Source organism: Cuculus canorus, chromosome 3 (assembly GCF_017976375.1).
Source record: "Cuculus canorus isolate bCucCan1 chromosome 3, bCucCan1.pri, whole genome shotgun sequence".
In the NCBI taxonomy this organism is placed as follows: Eukaryota; Metazoa; Chordata; class Aves; order Cuculiformes; family Cuculidae; genus Cuculus; species Cuculus canorus.
In genome coordinates this window covers 65,149,204-65,166,319 of record NC_071403.1, presented here as the reverse complement: position 1 = coordinate 65,166,319, position 17,116 = coordinate 65,149,204, and the positions used below count along the sequence as shown (strand labels likewise).

The following is a 17,116-nucleotide window of genomic DNA, read 5'->3' as shown; positions in this document are numbered from 1 at the left end:
ATCCTGTAATTGCAGGCTTTTTAGCTGATGAAGGTCTCAACAGAAAATTTGTAGTACAAGTGTATGAGACAGCGTGTGTAGTACAGTGCAGTTTAAAGAGAGGAGTACTGTTGAAAACAAGAGCAGTTACAGGTAATTCACTATTGGTATAGTACTAACAAGATAAGAAGATATTGTTTCTATCTATTTTACATAGTGTTGGAAAATAGAAAAAACCCAGGTTTCTCCTACCCTGCTGGTTTTATTCAGCCCAAGCTGCTGCACTGGGAATGCTCACTAAGAAGAGCCTCCTGTGACCTGCTGGCCAGCTTCACTAATGACCTTGGCCTCTGGAACATGTTTAAGTAGGGAGGGAAAAAAATGCCCAGGGAAATTTTTTGCACAGTATAAGAAATTATCGCGTACTGTAATCTGTTGTACTTTGTTAACAAGTTTGGATGAGGTTTGTAGTTCCACTGGGTTATTTCATCCCTGTATCTGGATAAAATGAAGGAAGATCTTAGCAAAATTAACAAAGCGGTAGTGTGGGTGGACCCCAGTGCACTCGACAGAAGAGCAATACCTGTTCTGAGGCATGATAAATGTGTAAAATTATGCTCAGTTTAATTCTAGTATATCTGTATGCTTTTAATTCCCTGGCACTGAAATTTATTTTAGTAACAGAAATTGAATTGAGATATCTGTAAATGTGTAAGTAGGTCAAGGCTTCAAACTTTTAACATATATCTCTTCAACTTTAGTTAGTTCCAGACTGTTGCTTTCTTTTTCTAGTATTGGAATCCTTGTATCCTTGACAATCGTTGTTTAGAGTTGATTTAGTCTTGCTTTTAAGGGAAGAAAAAAACCTCCTGTCCTTCACTGACATACGTTTTGAGCTTTTGAATTTTGTTGTCTTTGAATTAACAAAAAAAAAGCACTTCTTAAGAAGTAGTGTACCAAATTATGATGCATGGGGATAATTTTTGCAAGACGTATGGATGGTTAGCAATGAAATTCATATTTGGATTTACAGATCTAAAGATCAGGATCTCCCCAAACCACACGGCACTGAAATCTAAGGAACCATAAACTTTCTGTGCCTAGAAGTTGTGTTCATTTTACCTAGCTTTAAGTAGGTAAAGTACACCAGTCCTTGTTTTTTTGGCCAGACTTTCGCTGTCAATAATGGAGAAAGACAGATACCTTCCGGTAGTGACTGATGATTAAGGATAGAAGAGGTGAATCATATCCTATATGGCAGAAACCTCTTATGATCATATCAAAGAAGAGAAGTCCGATAAGCGTAGTCCTCCAGTGGCAACACATGTGACTGAGAACCATCATCTTCACTTCCCTTTGATAATTTTTGGTCTCTATTCCACATGGTCAGATACTACTCACTCTCTGAGCTTGTTAATTCTCTATGGATTCTGCCTCCGAGTTAAGTCATGCACGTCTCCGTGCCTAGCTTCCAATGTGTTTGGAAGAGAGTCAGTGGTGGTATTATTAGGCAATCACTCCTGTATCCCATAGCTTTTCTGTTACAGAATCTCACTATCTTCTTTCTTCTTGCTTCGTGTAAGATGCATTTTAACGGTTGTCCTAGAGTGAGACTTTGAAGAGTCCTTACATTTCAAGATGAAGGCTACAAATTGTCTTGGAAGATATCTTGTACAAGGGGACAAGTGAAGTTTTGAACATTAATATCACAAGTTTAGTCTGAATTGCCTATGCATCAGATAGTTTTTGAGTTTTTGTTAGTATTAGAATTGCCTCACTGGTAAACCAATGGCAAATTTTTTGAAGCACACATTTATTTAGAAATGCTCCTGTAGAATCCTTGCTACACTGTGAACTACATTCCAGGTACAATTTCCATGTTAAATGTTTATAATGATGACTGCAAAACTAGAAGGTGTTTATATAGCTTCCTTTTCTCAAGCACATCGAGCTTCATTTACAGGGTGATCAGGAGGCAGTTCTTTGTGAATTTCTTTTCTTTGAGTTCTTTGAGAAACCTTACGTCTATAAAAGATCCCAGTGCATGATCAAAACCAGTCAGATTTAGCTAGGTAAGTGCATAATAAATGAACTGTGGAAGCCTAATTCTGAGGTGAAGTGAAGGAGTTTATGCTTCACTTTTGAGCATTGGGTCAGGTGACTCAGAAGAAAACAATGATACACAGCAGCTTGTGTTTCCCAGATTAGACTTCCTCAGAAAAAGCAGTTGAGGATTCTCATTCATCATTCTAATTAAACTACTCTGCCCTTTTCATTGTTGATGAATGACAGAGAAATGCCTCGAGTACTGCTTCTGAAATATAATGAATTAAGAAGATGTTTCTCAGTGGAAGAGGTTTTACATTTTCTGAATTCAAAGCAGTTAAAAAAGAAATAGGGACTATGTACGCTGAAAGTTAAACGATGCACCTGCATGAATTGGATTAGATGGTTTTGGATCTTTAATTGAAGCTTTTTCTTTTAGATTTGTACTTAATTTTCTTGAGTTCTTATGTTTAAGATTTAAGATGACCACAAAATACAAATGATCTTTTAGATTTCTGCTCAGAAAGACAAGGCAATAAGAATTTTGTCATCTAACAGACAACATACAGAATGCCAGGGTCTGCTGTTGCATTTTTATCTTGTTTCAGAACATTCACACTCACTGAGGCAGTAACATTTGTACACTGAATTAACTGGGCAGTTCACAATGATGCTGTCTGGAGTGTGAGCTGCCTTTTGCACAGAGGGTGTTTGATCCTGACATGAACCAGTATGTGGAGCAACATGCAGTGGAAGGTGTAATTTTGTGGTGCAGACATCCTAAATCTCACTTTGTTAATCAAACGCAGAGAACTCCCTCGGAGCTACAGTCCCTATCAGAGTAAGCTTTTATACAGTTAGATTAAATTTTGTCCATGAAGCAAGTTTAGGAAAGCATGTGTAGGTGTCAGTTAACAATTAATTCCGCATACCCTCAAAAGACTGATGACTGACAGTACTAGGAATGCATTCAACATTTGCACTCTTGTCTGTTCCTGAGAAAGAGGCAACTGTGTATCACTACCTGTAATATTATGTTCTGGGATTGTGTCCTGCATTTATAGTAATCATTATATTGCAAATATGCCTTTATCATGTTTCCTTTCTCTTGTAATAGGGACTTTTTATGAGGGCATGTAGTGATAGGACGAGGGGGAATGGCTATAAATTGGAGAGGGGAAGATTTAGACTATAGGAAAAAAATTCTCCACAATGAGGGTGGTGAGGCACTGGCACAGGTTGCCCAGGGAAGCTGTTGATGCCCCATCCCTGGAAGTATTCAAGGCCAGGTTGTGTGGTGCCTTGAGCAGCCTGATCGAGTGGGACGTGTCCCTGCCCATGGCAGGTGGGTTAGAACTAGATGATCTTTAAGGTCCCTTCCAACTCAAGCAAATCTAGGATTGTATAATTCTATGATTCCATGATTCTGTGTTGCCTTGTGTATGAACTGTCTTCTAAACTTTGTCCTAGTGAAACATACGGTATTATTCACTCTGCAGTTCTAGCAATATTCTTATAAGCTTACTCTGCATGTATAGAATTTATCATCAAATTTACATCTGTTCATCTCCATAGAAGACAGTGGACCTATGGTTGTAATTTACTTTATTGTTTAAAACAAAGATATTCACTTGAATTTCTTCAGTTTGAGTGACTTCTTATTCATTAAAGGTCTCAGTAAGAAAATATACCCGCAGAATTTACAAGAGCTTGAAATGAGCCTTCACTTCTTTTATGGATAATAAACACAGGAACAGATTCCATTTCATGGACAACAGTTCGTCTGCTTGACAATTTCTTCAGAACATTATTAATAGCCTTTTCCAGTTAATAATTACATTCTATGTTAGATGAAAGTCATTACAACGAACATTAATTCTTTTCTTCTTTCATATTTGTACATTCCTTAACTCTGAGCAGTAGACTCAGTCTTCCGCTTCTTACTGTGTGCTATACTAACACTGTTTACTTCTCCTATCTCCTGTTTGCTGACTGGGGTCATCTGACTTCTGTGGAAAAGGTTATATAACAATACTTTGTCTCTTTTCTTAATGCAACCCGACCACAAACTTTTGATGAATTCTTTGTGAAGATACTGGTTGGACAGAAATGAGACAGATATTTTCTTAATATCTGATTAATAAAATAATATAAAATGTTCAGTCATACCTATTTTCGTATACAGTATGTTACTGATTTAAGGAAAGAAGAGGGATAGTTGTTTTATCACAGTATCTTTGAATATTTTGAGAAGTTAGATGTTCAAAGAAAGGTGGAAGTTATCTAATGAGTAAACTTAAGTTATGAAATGTACAAGAATAAAAACTGACATTGTCAGCCAGTGAGTCTATCTAAATGTTCTTTGCATTTTCCACTAAATGGTCTTGCACTTCACAATTCACATGAAAATGAAACTTTCGATTGGTCATTATTTATAAAATGTATGGGCCAAATTAGCGTAAGAAAATTAGTTGGAAAAAAGTAACTAATGTAAATATATTAAAAAAATTACAGCAAAGTGATTTAAACATTTCTTTAACCACTCCATTGCTAACAAAAAAATCCTACATTTCTGACTTTGCTGTCTCCAGTGATGCAAAATGGCATCATGTCAGGCTTTTTTCTTCTTCTCAAAAGAAAAGAAGGAATCTTTGCTTTTAATGTAAAAGCTCTATTTTTGTTTTGAAAAGTCTTTTTGAAAACTGTATCAGTCCTCTAGAAGGCTGTATGAGTCTCTTTTGCTTTTATATTTGATACAATGCGAGTAATACAATCAAACATGAAGTTCTGTAACTAGCAATTGTTTTTAACTACTTCTTTTAGCTACTTTAACTAAACCTCTGTTCTGCCTCGCTATTTCTTTTTTTCAAGAGACTTTGAGCATATAATTTTTTTTACTGTTGTCCATGAATAAATTGCTTCCAATTTTTTAGCCTATTCAATAAAAATATAAAATATCAATTAGACGTTATAAAAAGAAATAGCAAGAGTGGACGTGCCATTCTGAGAGAATGATCTAGGATTTATTGGAGAATTTTTTTTAGGAAATATTTCTACATTTCTTTATTCTTTCTTTCTTTTATTTTTCTTTCTCTATGTTCAGATGGAAGACGTCATAGCCCGCATGCAAGATGAGAAAAATGGAATTCCTATTCGCACAGTCAAAAGTTTTCTTTCCAAGATCCCCAGTGTCTTTTCTGGTAAGGCTCAAATTGAATTTCACGCTATTTAAAGTTTCCACTCTACCTTATGTAAGGGGATACTCAAGTGACAAGCACTTAACTGAATGCTATAGGGAATTCAGAGTCATTTGATCTGGAGAGGACATTAAGTATCCTTTAAATACTGTAACACAGTATTTAAACTGCACGTTGGAATGGCCTTAGACAGAGATGTTTTTATCCTGTAAATTAAGTGAAGACAATTCTTAATTTATTACAGAAAGTCAATTATCTGAAGATGGCAATCTTTTTCTTGCAGAGTTTCTGCATTTCAGGCCTGGTTTTTAGGATGTTATTGTGGCAAGTATAATGAATTTACTAGTATATAGACCAGTACATGAAGGTAAGAACTGCCATAGCAGCAGCACAAAAGGAAAATCGCAACTACACTCTGCAACTCATTCTGAATTATGGCTGTAGACATTTATTGCAACATTTATGGTATGCTTTTGTAGCTGGTTGTCTGTGCTCAAGAAGTTAAGACTGAGATGTCTATGGTGATTTGCAAAATAGCTGTAAACTTTGTAAGGCTAGTCCAAGTCAGTATTGTCATATGTCCATAAATAAATTTATTATTTAACTAGTGTAATACATTTATTTATATTTACCTACTTTTATATAAATTTATGTACTTAAATATTTCTATATCTATCTTTTCTTGGCTACCAGTGAGTACAGAATTCCTCTGAAATAGATGCTGGTTTTGAACCTACTTTTCCCATATTCAGGTCAGCTCCGTAAACAGTTGCAATTTTTGTAAAGAAAAGAGTACTCCTTACATAGAAAGTATTTGCAGAAGTTTGTACTGCCCAGAACAGTGAGAAGAATTCGATACCTTAATTTTCAACCTTTGGAATGTTTTTTCTACTGAATAAGTCTAGCACAAGAGAGGAAAGAGTATAAAAAATATCTTCATGGTTTTAGAAACTACTAGTACAAAAACTAGCCTCTGGAGAATGGACCTCTATTTCCCATAAATACAGCTTGGCATCCTATTAAATGATCCGTATTAACTGTTATTTTCTACCTTACTGTATGTGCTTCGGTTTTCAAATTAGACATGCTATGGTTACTTGTATATCTGGAGACATTATTTCCAGACTTTTTTTTTTTTTTACTGGAATAGGCATTATACTTCTTAAAGTTGTGTTAGAATATATGTACTCTAGTACACAGTAATCAGTGATACAACAACTTCTGTATATAACCCGAGGCATTAACTTTTATCAGCTGCGAAGGAAAAGAAAAAGAATAGGAGAGTCCATTTTTTACCTTTGCAGATTTTCTCCCTCACATACCAGGGCAGTGTTTTTTGCTGCACGTGACTGAAAAAAGCCATCAGAACAGCACAACTGTTATTTTAGTGCAATTAATCTACTTTTCTGTCACTTCTCTATCCTGGATAAAATATGGACTCTTTAAACCTTCTTGCTGGGAGTAGTGGGTTTCCTTTAATGTGCTAGGAGTGTGTGTATATGTAGCAAATGAATCTCACCTTGAACTCAAAACTATTGATTGCTAGGAAACATGAGAGTATTATTGTCTAAGTATCATGATGATGATTGTGAAAAATGTAAATATACACACATTTCCTGGAAAGCAGTGCTTGATAGCTTATGGTACTGTTATTACTCACAAAAGCATCTGTATGATCATATCAAGAACAGATGCTCTCCAGTTTTAAAAAATATGTATTTCTATATATGTGTATCTGTGCATAAAAATTATAGGCAGCTATCTGTCCATGGTTATGTCACCAAAAACCTGGAACTTTGCAATTGTTTGTTTGTGGGGAGAAGCAAAAGATTTGTGTTATTCATTGCTGCAGAACAGATATTTATGTGTGTGTGCCCAGCCTTTTTTTTTTTTTTTTTGTAGATTTTTTTCCCAAAGAATGACCACATGTGGTTTTTTTTCAGTGTAATTCTGTATTAACTCATCCTGACACCAGTCCACTGCCTTCTGGGGCCCTTGTAACAGTATACTGTTTGCCGATTACAATTTCAGCCAAAAAATGGTTTTTGTAAAAGACCCTAGCCTTTACAGTGTCTTGCTGAATTACCTCATTCAGCTAGTACTTCTGAGGGTAAGTACAATTAGGTCTCTGAACAGGGAGAGTGCACAATGTGCTGTAGCAGATGGTCTGTGTAGTGATGGTTCACCTCAAGCTGAGTCACCCACAATCTTACTTGCAAGTAGGCTCTGGATGCAATAAATAGATGAATTTGCATGGCTAGCTTTGCAGAAAACAGACTGATATGCTTATGTACCCTGGTACACTAATGGCTGAAACCAGATTTGCTAGATAATAGTTTAGATCCTACATTGGTCACTGTTAATGGAAAGTCTGCTGAAAATGGTAGTATTCTTTAGTTCGACTCCTTAAGCACATAAGCAATGCTATGGTGTAAACCATCATTGTTTATGTAACAAATTCCTGTCTTTGAGAATGAAGTAATCTATTTTTATAATGAACAATATAGTCTGCTTATGGCCATTCAGACCAGTCACATCATAAACGTGAGTGTGAGAACCACACTAGAGGTTTTGTTTTAAAAATTGCATTGTTCCAAATGGGTATCCTCTAGCAAAGCCTGAACCACCTTTGAACTGAACGGATTATATGTCAGGTGAACTGGAAGTTTCTTGAAAGATGCACTGAATCAGTTTTCTCATTAGCTTTAAGCATTTTTACACATCTGGGCATGATGAACTTTGAGATGACACTGAAGTGGTCTCCCACGTTGTTCTTGGGAAATTTGACTGTTTATTGCCAAAATTTGAGTTATCCGTGTCTATGTATCTATATCACTTTCTATGATTAATGCTGATGACCAGAGTCATGAGCACTCAGTTTTCAAAAGGCAGACGTTTAATGGTAGTTGATGGCGACTAGACTGAAGTAATGCAGGACTCCCTGGATGTCCGCAGTCTGAACTCTAAAGGCAAAGTCATAATAATATTATTCATCAGATATATATTGTGCCTTTGACTTGAAACTTCAAAGACTTCAAGGAAAAAAATGGACAGGAGAATATGCTCTTTTTATATGATTATGGATTTTGATGAATGAAAGAAGGGCTTTCTGTTGTTGTCTCCCTGGTTTTAAAATGTTTTGGGCAAGTGAAGAAGATACAGACATCTTGCCAGTTGACAATAGTAATTGCCTGAAGATTGTCATGTACATTCTTTACTATCACTGACTAGAGCATTAGGAATAAAGAGAAGGCGTTTTGGTGGAATGTGGTTCACCATTAGGCCTAGAAATGGATGAAAATATTGCTTGGAATGTTGAATGTAGGGAGTCTGGCATATGAATCATAGGGATTAGAAGGAGCTCTGAAATATCTTTTTTATTTTTACTAAGGAGAGGCAGCAAGTAAATGCCAAAGTTTTGTTGTTCACTTTCAAGCAGAAAGGAGCATTCAGAGTTTACAGATAAGTCACTGCTTCAGGGGTCTGTGTAGGGTGGGCTGGTCAGCATTAGTGCTGGAAGAAAGCGTCATAAGGAAATCATAATGTGGATGTTTCACTAAGGCAGATGTTGTGATGTAGTGGTGTCTTATAGTCCTTATAGAATACCAGTGTGATGCTTTATAAGGCTTTATATAGTACTTGTATATGCTTGGTGATGAATAAAATCTGTGGAGAATATGCCAACTGAGTGGTATGTAAACATGAATGAGGGACTATGATTAGTTTTTATTGAAGGAGCTGGGAGAGCTTTAAGAAATGTAAGAGCGATTAAAGAATACATGCTGACACAGAACAAAAAGTATTCAAGGAAAGCATGTTCATATTAGTAGTTACTGGCTGTTTCTTATGCATGGCTTAATAATTTTGGAAAGTAGTCACAGCTTCAACCAACAAAAATGGAGGAGATCAGTAGAAAGGTGTTTGTGGGTTTTTTTCTTCTTTTTAATATCTCCTTCTGAGTTACAAAGAAAGTGTAAAGATTCATTTACCTTTCCCAGGAAAATATAATGCCTGTAAAGTCTTTAGGTTTTTCTTATACCTAGATGTGAAGCTGATATTGAGTCTTTTCCATATAGACATTTTCCCATTTGTTTAGAAAGGTTATTGCCATCATTTGCCATTTTTATTCATCTTCTTCCCTGATCTCAGAAAGCGCTCGTTTCTCTTTGAACTGGTAAATTGTTAAGATAGCGAGATGTTGCACTTTGATTAGCAAATGTATTCATAAAATCATTAATTATCAGTCTTTATTTAAACATTAGTACTATGCTTAGAAAATAGCAGAACTTCTGTATTTAAATATAAAAAAAATCCTGCTGAAAAGCAGACTGGCAACTTCAGTAGCCTGGTCAGATGTAGTGAGAGACCCTAGAAGAAAGCAAGGTGGTAGTAGCACATTTTCACCCACAAATCACAGGCTTGAGTCACAAGAGCTACCTGCAACAACAGTATTGCACCCTATAGAGAGGCAAGCAGCAAAAAATAGTGTGGTGCACTGGGAACTGTATGACTCAGGGGACTAATAACAAGAAAGAGAGCATTTCATCTGTCATTAGTTTTGATCTTGCCTAGCTGAGTAATGAGCTGTTAGCATCTGATGACTGTTCAGTGCTGCATGTGAAATGAGTTGACAGGTTTATCCACTTTAGCACTGGAGATTACCTACCTGAAATACAAGATAAAAGAGAAGGCTCTGCTACATGGTTTGACAGAAAAAAAACAAAAGCATAACATTTCAATCATCTGGTACCTTTGAAGCAAAGTAATGTTGCATTATAGGTAAATATACAAGGATTCTGGAATTTCTGTTTTTTTCTAGAATAAATTAACCCTGTGGGAGAATCTTGGATTCTCATCTCCCAAGCCCCTAATTTTATGGACCTTTTTCTCCCTCCTTTGGCTGCTTCCAGTGCTGGGTTGATGACAGGTTCCTACTTTCTTGTTTTCTCCCTTCCTTCATTCCCCCTTTTCTTGCATTCTCTTGTAGGTATAATTTAATAGAAAAATCATTGCTGGTTTCATTTGCCAAATCAGCCTCTTGTTATTTGCAGTCAGAGCCTTCAGTATTAAAATGGCAAGTTTGCTGCCTTGATGAAATTCATAGAATCACAGAATGGTTTGGATTGGAAGGGACCTTAACGATCATCTAGTTCCAACCCCCCTGCCATGGCCATGGACTCCTAGAACTAGACCAGGTTGCTCAAAGCCTCATCCAACCTGGACTGGAACACCTCCAGGGATGAGGCCTCCAAGACTTCTCTGAGCAACCTGTTCCAGTGCCTCACCACCCTCACAGTATAAAATTTCTTCCTAATATCTAATCTAAATCTACCCTTTTTCAGCTTAAAATTTACCCTTTGTTCTATCACTGCAGTCTATGATAAAGAGCCCCTTCCCAACCTACCTACAGCCTCCTCCCCACCCCCTTGAAATACTGGAAGGCTGCTATAAGGTCTCTGCAGACCCTTCTCTGAAAAAGAAAAGTTCCAGTCTCTGATGGAAAGATCTCCATCAGTAGATGATGGATAGAAGCTGGCTCATTCCCTCTCCTGTGCTGATTCACAAGGGCAAATGAGGAAGGATTTGCCACCTTTACAGTTTCACTTTTCAAAGTAGAACTTTTGAGAATAAAAAGTTAATAATCCTCTACCCCCAAATGAATAGTTGAAGTTAAGAGACACTAGTCGCTCTTGTGTGTCATTTACATTCATCACTCTGTCAGAGTGACTAATTTGCATTCAAATGTTTGTGGTCTTTTGGAAGGAGTGGATATTTTAATGCTGGTTGTCTTATTTATTGATATCATGTTCATGATTTTTAGTCATGGGTAAAAAGATTGACTAAGTGGCACCATAAGACTGGACATACAATCACTTCAAAGTAGTAAGATAATTAACTGATTAATGAGTGGTGCTTTGTATGCTTTACCATTTAAGAAAACCAAAGTGGATACTTGAGTGCTGTCTCCATATCTTCAGCTCTTGTTTCTGTTTGCCTGTCTGTATTGGCTGCATCATAAAGGTAGTATCTATGGCCAGAGAAAGGTACTCTTAAGCTGTTTAAAACTCAGCAGAACTTCTCTATTTATGGAAAATCGGCCTAGTTGATAACATTGCAGTTGTGAAGCCAAGAATGGCCATGTGGCAAATTGTGATGGCCTGAGATCAGATAAGAGCTGAATGTTCCTGTTCGCTTGTAATGAAAAGTGAATGAATGAAATTAAGAACTGTTTGCAATTACTTTAATGCTCCAAGATAATTATGCTCTCTGTTTTCATTTTAAGGTATGTGTTAATATCAAACCTTTAATAAATCACTGTCAGAATTAAAAGCTTTTCAAAATGTGAAAGTATTTTCATTGGCTATTTTTAACAGAACAACAAATTTTCATTTAAAAGTTATTGCTTCCTTGTAACCAAACAACAACAAAAAATTGTATTGATATGTTTACCTTTCAGTTCAGTGATGATTGCCATTAGGAGCATTATTTAAAAGAGAAAAATACAGTGAAGAAAGTCTGAGGCAATTTTGCAAAATTGTTCTAGGGAACCGAAATATACTGAAAACCTGTTGAAACGTCTTCTAAAGTAATCTCTGTGCAAAATAGTTATCATAAATGTCAGCTTCCTTAAAATCAGTAGATATGAAAAGCTAATTTCCACAGACATTTACAAAAGAAATAGGTCTAGAAGTCATGCATGGATGGGCAAAAAAGTCTTAATAATTTTTCTCTTGTTGTGAGATGGGAGATTGCTGGAAAAATTCATCTTATTTGTTGTTCATACACATTAAGTGCACAGTTCGAATTAGATGATCCTCTGTTTCCTAAATGCTGTGTAAGGCCTTACAACTCAGCGTGTTTCCAGAGAAATAGCTCATGAGCTTGTTGATCATACATACAAATTTATTCCTAATTTTATCTACTGTGTTTTTTTTATCATGGAAATATTGCCCTCCCTTTCCTACACCTTTTTCTTCTTAGCCTCATGAAAGATTTTGCCAGTGCTTTCAGTGGAGCAATAACGTACCTTGAATACTTCTAAGAGGAGTACGGAAAACCTACTGCCTTCACTATGGCCAAAAGTTTACCTACTTTTTCACCCTTGACACCTATCTCTGGACACTGGACATGTAACATTCATGGAATATGTGGGGCAAAAAGGAAGTCCTGAATCAGCCTCACATCAACCTGAAATTAGCAGGAATTCTGTAACCTATCACAGTTTCACTTCAGGTGGTTTGCCATTTTTTTCTGCCATAACACCAGTTATGCTGCTGCTGTGTTTGTTGTCGGTAATCTCAGGAGGGATATTTGCTGCTCATGTTAAGAATGAGGAGAGGAAGTGTATAGCTGAAGACATATAAAGGCCCAGCATTAAGTCCTTATTGACTGTTAATAGTTACACAGGTACTGTAATTGTTTTATAGAGACAACAGATATTAATACAACCAGGTTGTTGAGTACATGTTGAATAATATCTAGCTTGTTAATTTATGTGGAATTTTATGCTGTTGTCTGGTTGCATGTTTTTGGTTGACTGGTGGTTATTTATTATTTGCGTATAGGAGGCAACATAGACATGGTAAGTAACAACTACAGATTCAAATAATATATTATTTAGATGTATCCTGCTATGTATAGTACAGTGTAAACATATAAATTTGCTTTTCTTTTTAAGATGGTACAAATGCATCTAGAATAGTATTCCCCTATTCCTCTCAAATGACGTTTAACATTGACTTATTTCATGACTTTTCAAGCAACATAATTTCTTTCTGCTTCAGTTTTACCATTTTAGTACAGGAAATTGTATTTTATTGTCTTTACTGTTTAAAACTGATTTGAAATATTTAAAGAAACTTCATGCAAAGAGGAAGTGTTAATGTATTTACAGATTTTAATCTGCCAGTCTTACAGCCAGATAAATATAGTTGTCTAGCACTTAAAATAATCAAGCAATTAAAAATTGTTCCTTGGGAATGTGCCCCTTTAGCAAGAAATCAGGTTAGCAGGGTTTACAAGATGACTTGTGATTTAGCTCCTAACTCTGTTGGTTCCAGCTATGACAAAAAAGTCTTTGTCATTGCGGTTGCATCAGAAGGCAACAGACTTGTCTTTGCAAAAGGACAGCTAGGAATAAATTCTAATAATTGAAATTATTTGTGTTCCTGTGCTGCTGAAGTTGTCGGCTGACTGGTTTTGCATTGGTGCTGGGCTGTACACAGACTGAGCGGTCCATTTTATCTGCGTAGTATATCTAGATGAATGAATTTCTGTTTGGGAAGGATAGTAAGAGAAGTAGAATAGCGGGTTCTGAGTTTTCATTTCTTGGTTATTACTGCATGCTGGAAGCTAGCTATCTGAAAAATGACAAAGAAGTTATTAAGGATCCTTGCTTTTTCTAGAGCTAACAAGACATCCTACAACACAAGAATTTGAAATACTAAAAACATTTTCCTCCTGACTTAGGAGAAGAAGCTAAAGTCTCAGCTTTCTATAAGCCAAACCTGTCAGGTTTTATTTATTTTTTTTTTTTTTAAATCCATACTTTAAAATGGGAACTTTCTTGGAATGGAAAAATGGAAAACATTGAAAAGGGGTTGCTTAAGACTTAAACAATTTTAGCCACAAGAAATAGTTTTTCTAAAGAGCCCACCCCTTTGACATTGAAAAAGTCCTGAGGAAGTTCTACTGTTATTTCCTGCCAGCTATGTTCCTGACAAAAGAAAGATATATTAAATCACCCACAAGTGAGATATATTAAGTCACCCACACAAGAAGGAAAGGTAGTTCCATGTAACTTACTGTGATGAGCAATCCATCACGGTGCAAATAAATGGACCACAGATACCAGTTCATTTTCACAAATTATCAAAATAATTTAAAATGGAATAATAGAATCAAGAACAATTTCTTAATGGGGAGTAAGAGTGCTCAAATGTGTGACAAGTGTTACATCACTGCATGCATTTGACAGAGCCTATTACAGGGTGCTCCTGAGCTTCACAATAAAGGTCAGAAATCGAGTTTATTGTTTAAAAATTTGCTTTCTGGTCTGTGCAGCTGGGGAGAGAGCCTCAATGTTAGAAAACAAGCATATAAGCCAGCAGGAGTTACTGTGTTTTCCATGATCCCAACCACACAGACTCAGCAGTCACCAAGGCCAAAGTACACTGTCAGCTTTGAAGGCACAAAGACCAGTGTTCCTGCTGTGCACCTTGCTCTTTTGCTTCCCACACAGCATCCTCCTCTTTTTGCCATAGGAATGGAAGATCTCAGTGGAGATGCTCTTGGTTTACTTCTTTCTCCTGATAGGGAAGAGCACTGCTGCTTCCCTGCACTGCACCGTGGAGGCAAGGGTGCAGACCACAGTGGAAAATGGGCAGAACTGTTGCAGCAGGGGGCAGGAAGTCAGAAGATGCAGGCCAGTGAGTCTGGTGTCTAAGGAACAGAGCAGAAACCCAGGACTGCATGTAGATGGCACAAAGAAATTACTTACAAGGTCCTCCCTTATTGGCAGAAAGCAGACATAGACATTGTCAAGACTTGTGTAGTGGAGTCAAGCTTATAAGAAAGCACTGAGAATATTAAAAAGGAAAGAAAAAGAAGAGGAAAAGGAAATTAGTATTGAACTACAGAATCACAGAATCACACAGAATGACCTGAGCTGGAAGGGACCCACAAGGATCATTGAGTCCAACTCCTATCCGTGCATAGGACAAGTCCAAAATTTACACCATGTGTCTGAGTGCATTGTCCAAATGCTTCTTGAATATTATTAGGCTTAGTGCCATGCCTACCTCCCTGCTACGCCACCCTCTGAGTTAAGAACCTTTTCCTAATATAGGAACTAAACCTCCCCTGGCGCATCTTCCTGCCATTCCCTTGAGCCTCACCTTCCCATACACACACTGTGTAAGGTAATATTTTTTATTATAAGGTAAGTTAGTGCTTGAATGTAGGAGCAGGCATGTGGGTTTGATGGGTATTTGATGAGTGTTTCTTGTTGGAATAATGTAATGCCTATGAAGGTTTTGAGTTGTTGTCAAGAATTTGGTTTCTTTGTATACTGGAGAAACCCAGACATGGGATATTTGCAGCAGACAATTCAACCACAGCCTTTCCTGAAATATTTACATTTTGGAGGATTTTGACAAAGTGCTTTGAAAATAAAAAAGCTATTCTTAAAACAGAATATATATATATATATATATTTATGGACCTACAGAAGAGTCTGTAAACTTTTGTACTACAACAGCTATAGATGTAGTTTTGATATACAAACTATACCAGCAAGGTATATGCATTTCAGTTATTTCAATACACCCATTTGAATCTCAATGTAGCTATCTCCTTTTATGCATTGCATTGCCACAAACTACTTAGGAGTTAGCCATTTAATACCGCTACACTTCTGACTTAGGCTGTGAAAATGTAAGAAGCTTGTGAAAAATATTGAGAGGGTGGCCAATGATTAGATTGTTTTTTTCTTTCTTTTCTGAGACAAATACCAGGTTAGTATGTGCATATGAGGGTCTCCTGGATATCAGCATCCCATGTGATTGTCTGATGCCAAAATTTTTGCCCTTTAAGCTTTTGTAATCAACTGTGAGACAGCTAAAATGTGGAAGTACTTTATCGACCTACAGACTACTGTAGACTCTGTGTTTTTTCTTGCAAATTTTGAACTTACTTACTATGGAAGGAAAGGCTTGCAGTTCTTAAACAAAATAAGAATTTAGCAAGACGCACACCTGTTGCCTCAAACTACTTTTATTCCTAGAACAGGGAGCATTTTCTGAATAGAGAAAAGGCACTGTGATAAACCTGCCCACAAATTGTTTGTATACATAAATTCCACCTTCTGCTTTTCTTCTCACCCCTCTACTCTCTCCTAATTTTTCTAATTGCTTTCATCAACAATCATTTCAAGTTGAATTCCCATCGCTTCCGTACACTTCAGAGAAAAAAAAGTTCTCTACTCGCTTGTTTTCTGAATAGTAGTATTTTTGTGTTCCTACTATCTGAATTCTAGAAGTGAGTGTTCTTAAACAATTTTATTAAGTCCTTTCATACTTATAAAGGGATTAATTCAGTAGAACAAATGAGAATTCTGTGTTAATGAAAGGTGGAGGTGGAGTGACTCATCTCTTTTGGTTTTGTGCCTGGGGTCAAATATGGTTTTACAGAAATACTTAGGCCTTCCACATTACATACGTCTTTTTAGAATGTTGATATATACTCTAAAAAAATTATCATGAGTTCTAAAATGACAAGCCCAAATATATAGTTACAATGGTCAGCATTTGTGGATGGACCCCAGCTGCTTGGTTGGTCTGGACTGGAAGTATGTAGCAAGTATGGTTGTGTTACAAAGAACATCGTGTTGTTCAAGCAGTATCTGGGAGGCTAATCTTGATTTTGTGTCATGCTTACATGGAAGCTTCCGGCAGGCAATGTGTCCCCAAAGTCTGGACCATTTAAGGGCCAGTAACTGAGTCTGTTGTTCCAGAGAATGAGTGGAAAATCAGTCATAGTAGGAATTCAGTCTTCTAGGACCATTGCTGGAAGTAAATAGGAGAATGCAGCTTGTCTAACTTTTTCTTCTCTAGGTCTTAAAAATACATTTCCTCATGTTTAAAATGAGAAAAAAAACCCAAAGCAAACCAAAACAAGGATGTACATCTTTTTCCATGTTTTGGTCATAGCTCTTTTCTCCATCTGCAAGCAGTGGTGTCCTGTTGAACTACTGAGCAGGTACCACTTAGCAGTGGTTGTCCTGGGCCCTGTCAGACTAAAACAAAAGTAATATATACAGGAGTTAGATTGTCTAGCATAGTGGTTAATTTCATGTGACATAGCTGAGATTTAGGACACTGTTTATAAATTACCTC

General features: G+C 36.7%; 1 protein-coding gene across 13 annotated transcripts in view; it reads left to right on the top strand.

Moving 5' to 3' along the window:
• RGS7 (regulator of G protein signaling 7) overlaps window positions 1-17,116 on the top strand; it is a 233,986-nt gene that overhangs the window by 91,964 nt on the left and 124,906 nt on the right. For all 13 annotated transcript variants that reach the window (XR_008449132.1, XM_054062702.1, XM_054062704.1 and 10 more), the window contains one exon: window positions 5,129-5,225. Coding sequence is in view for 12 of the 13 variants with exons in the window: in XM_054062702.1 (XP_053918677.1) it covers window positions 5,129-5,225 (97 nt within the window). In the remaining variant the exon portion in view is untranslated. The remainder of the gene's footprint in view (window positions 1-5,128; window positions 5,226-17,116) is intronic.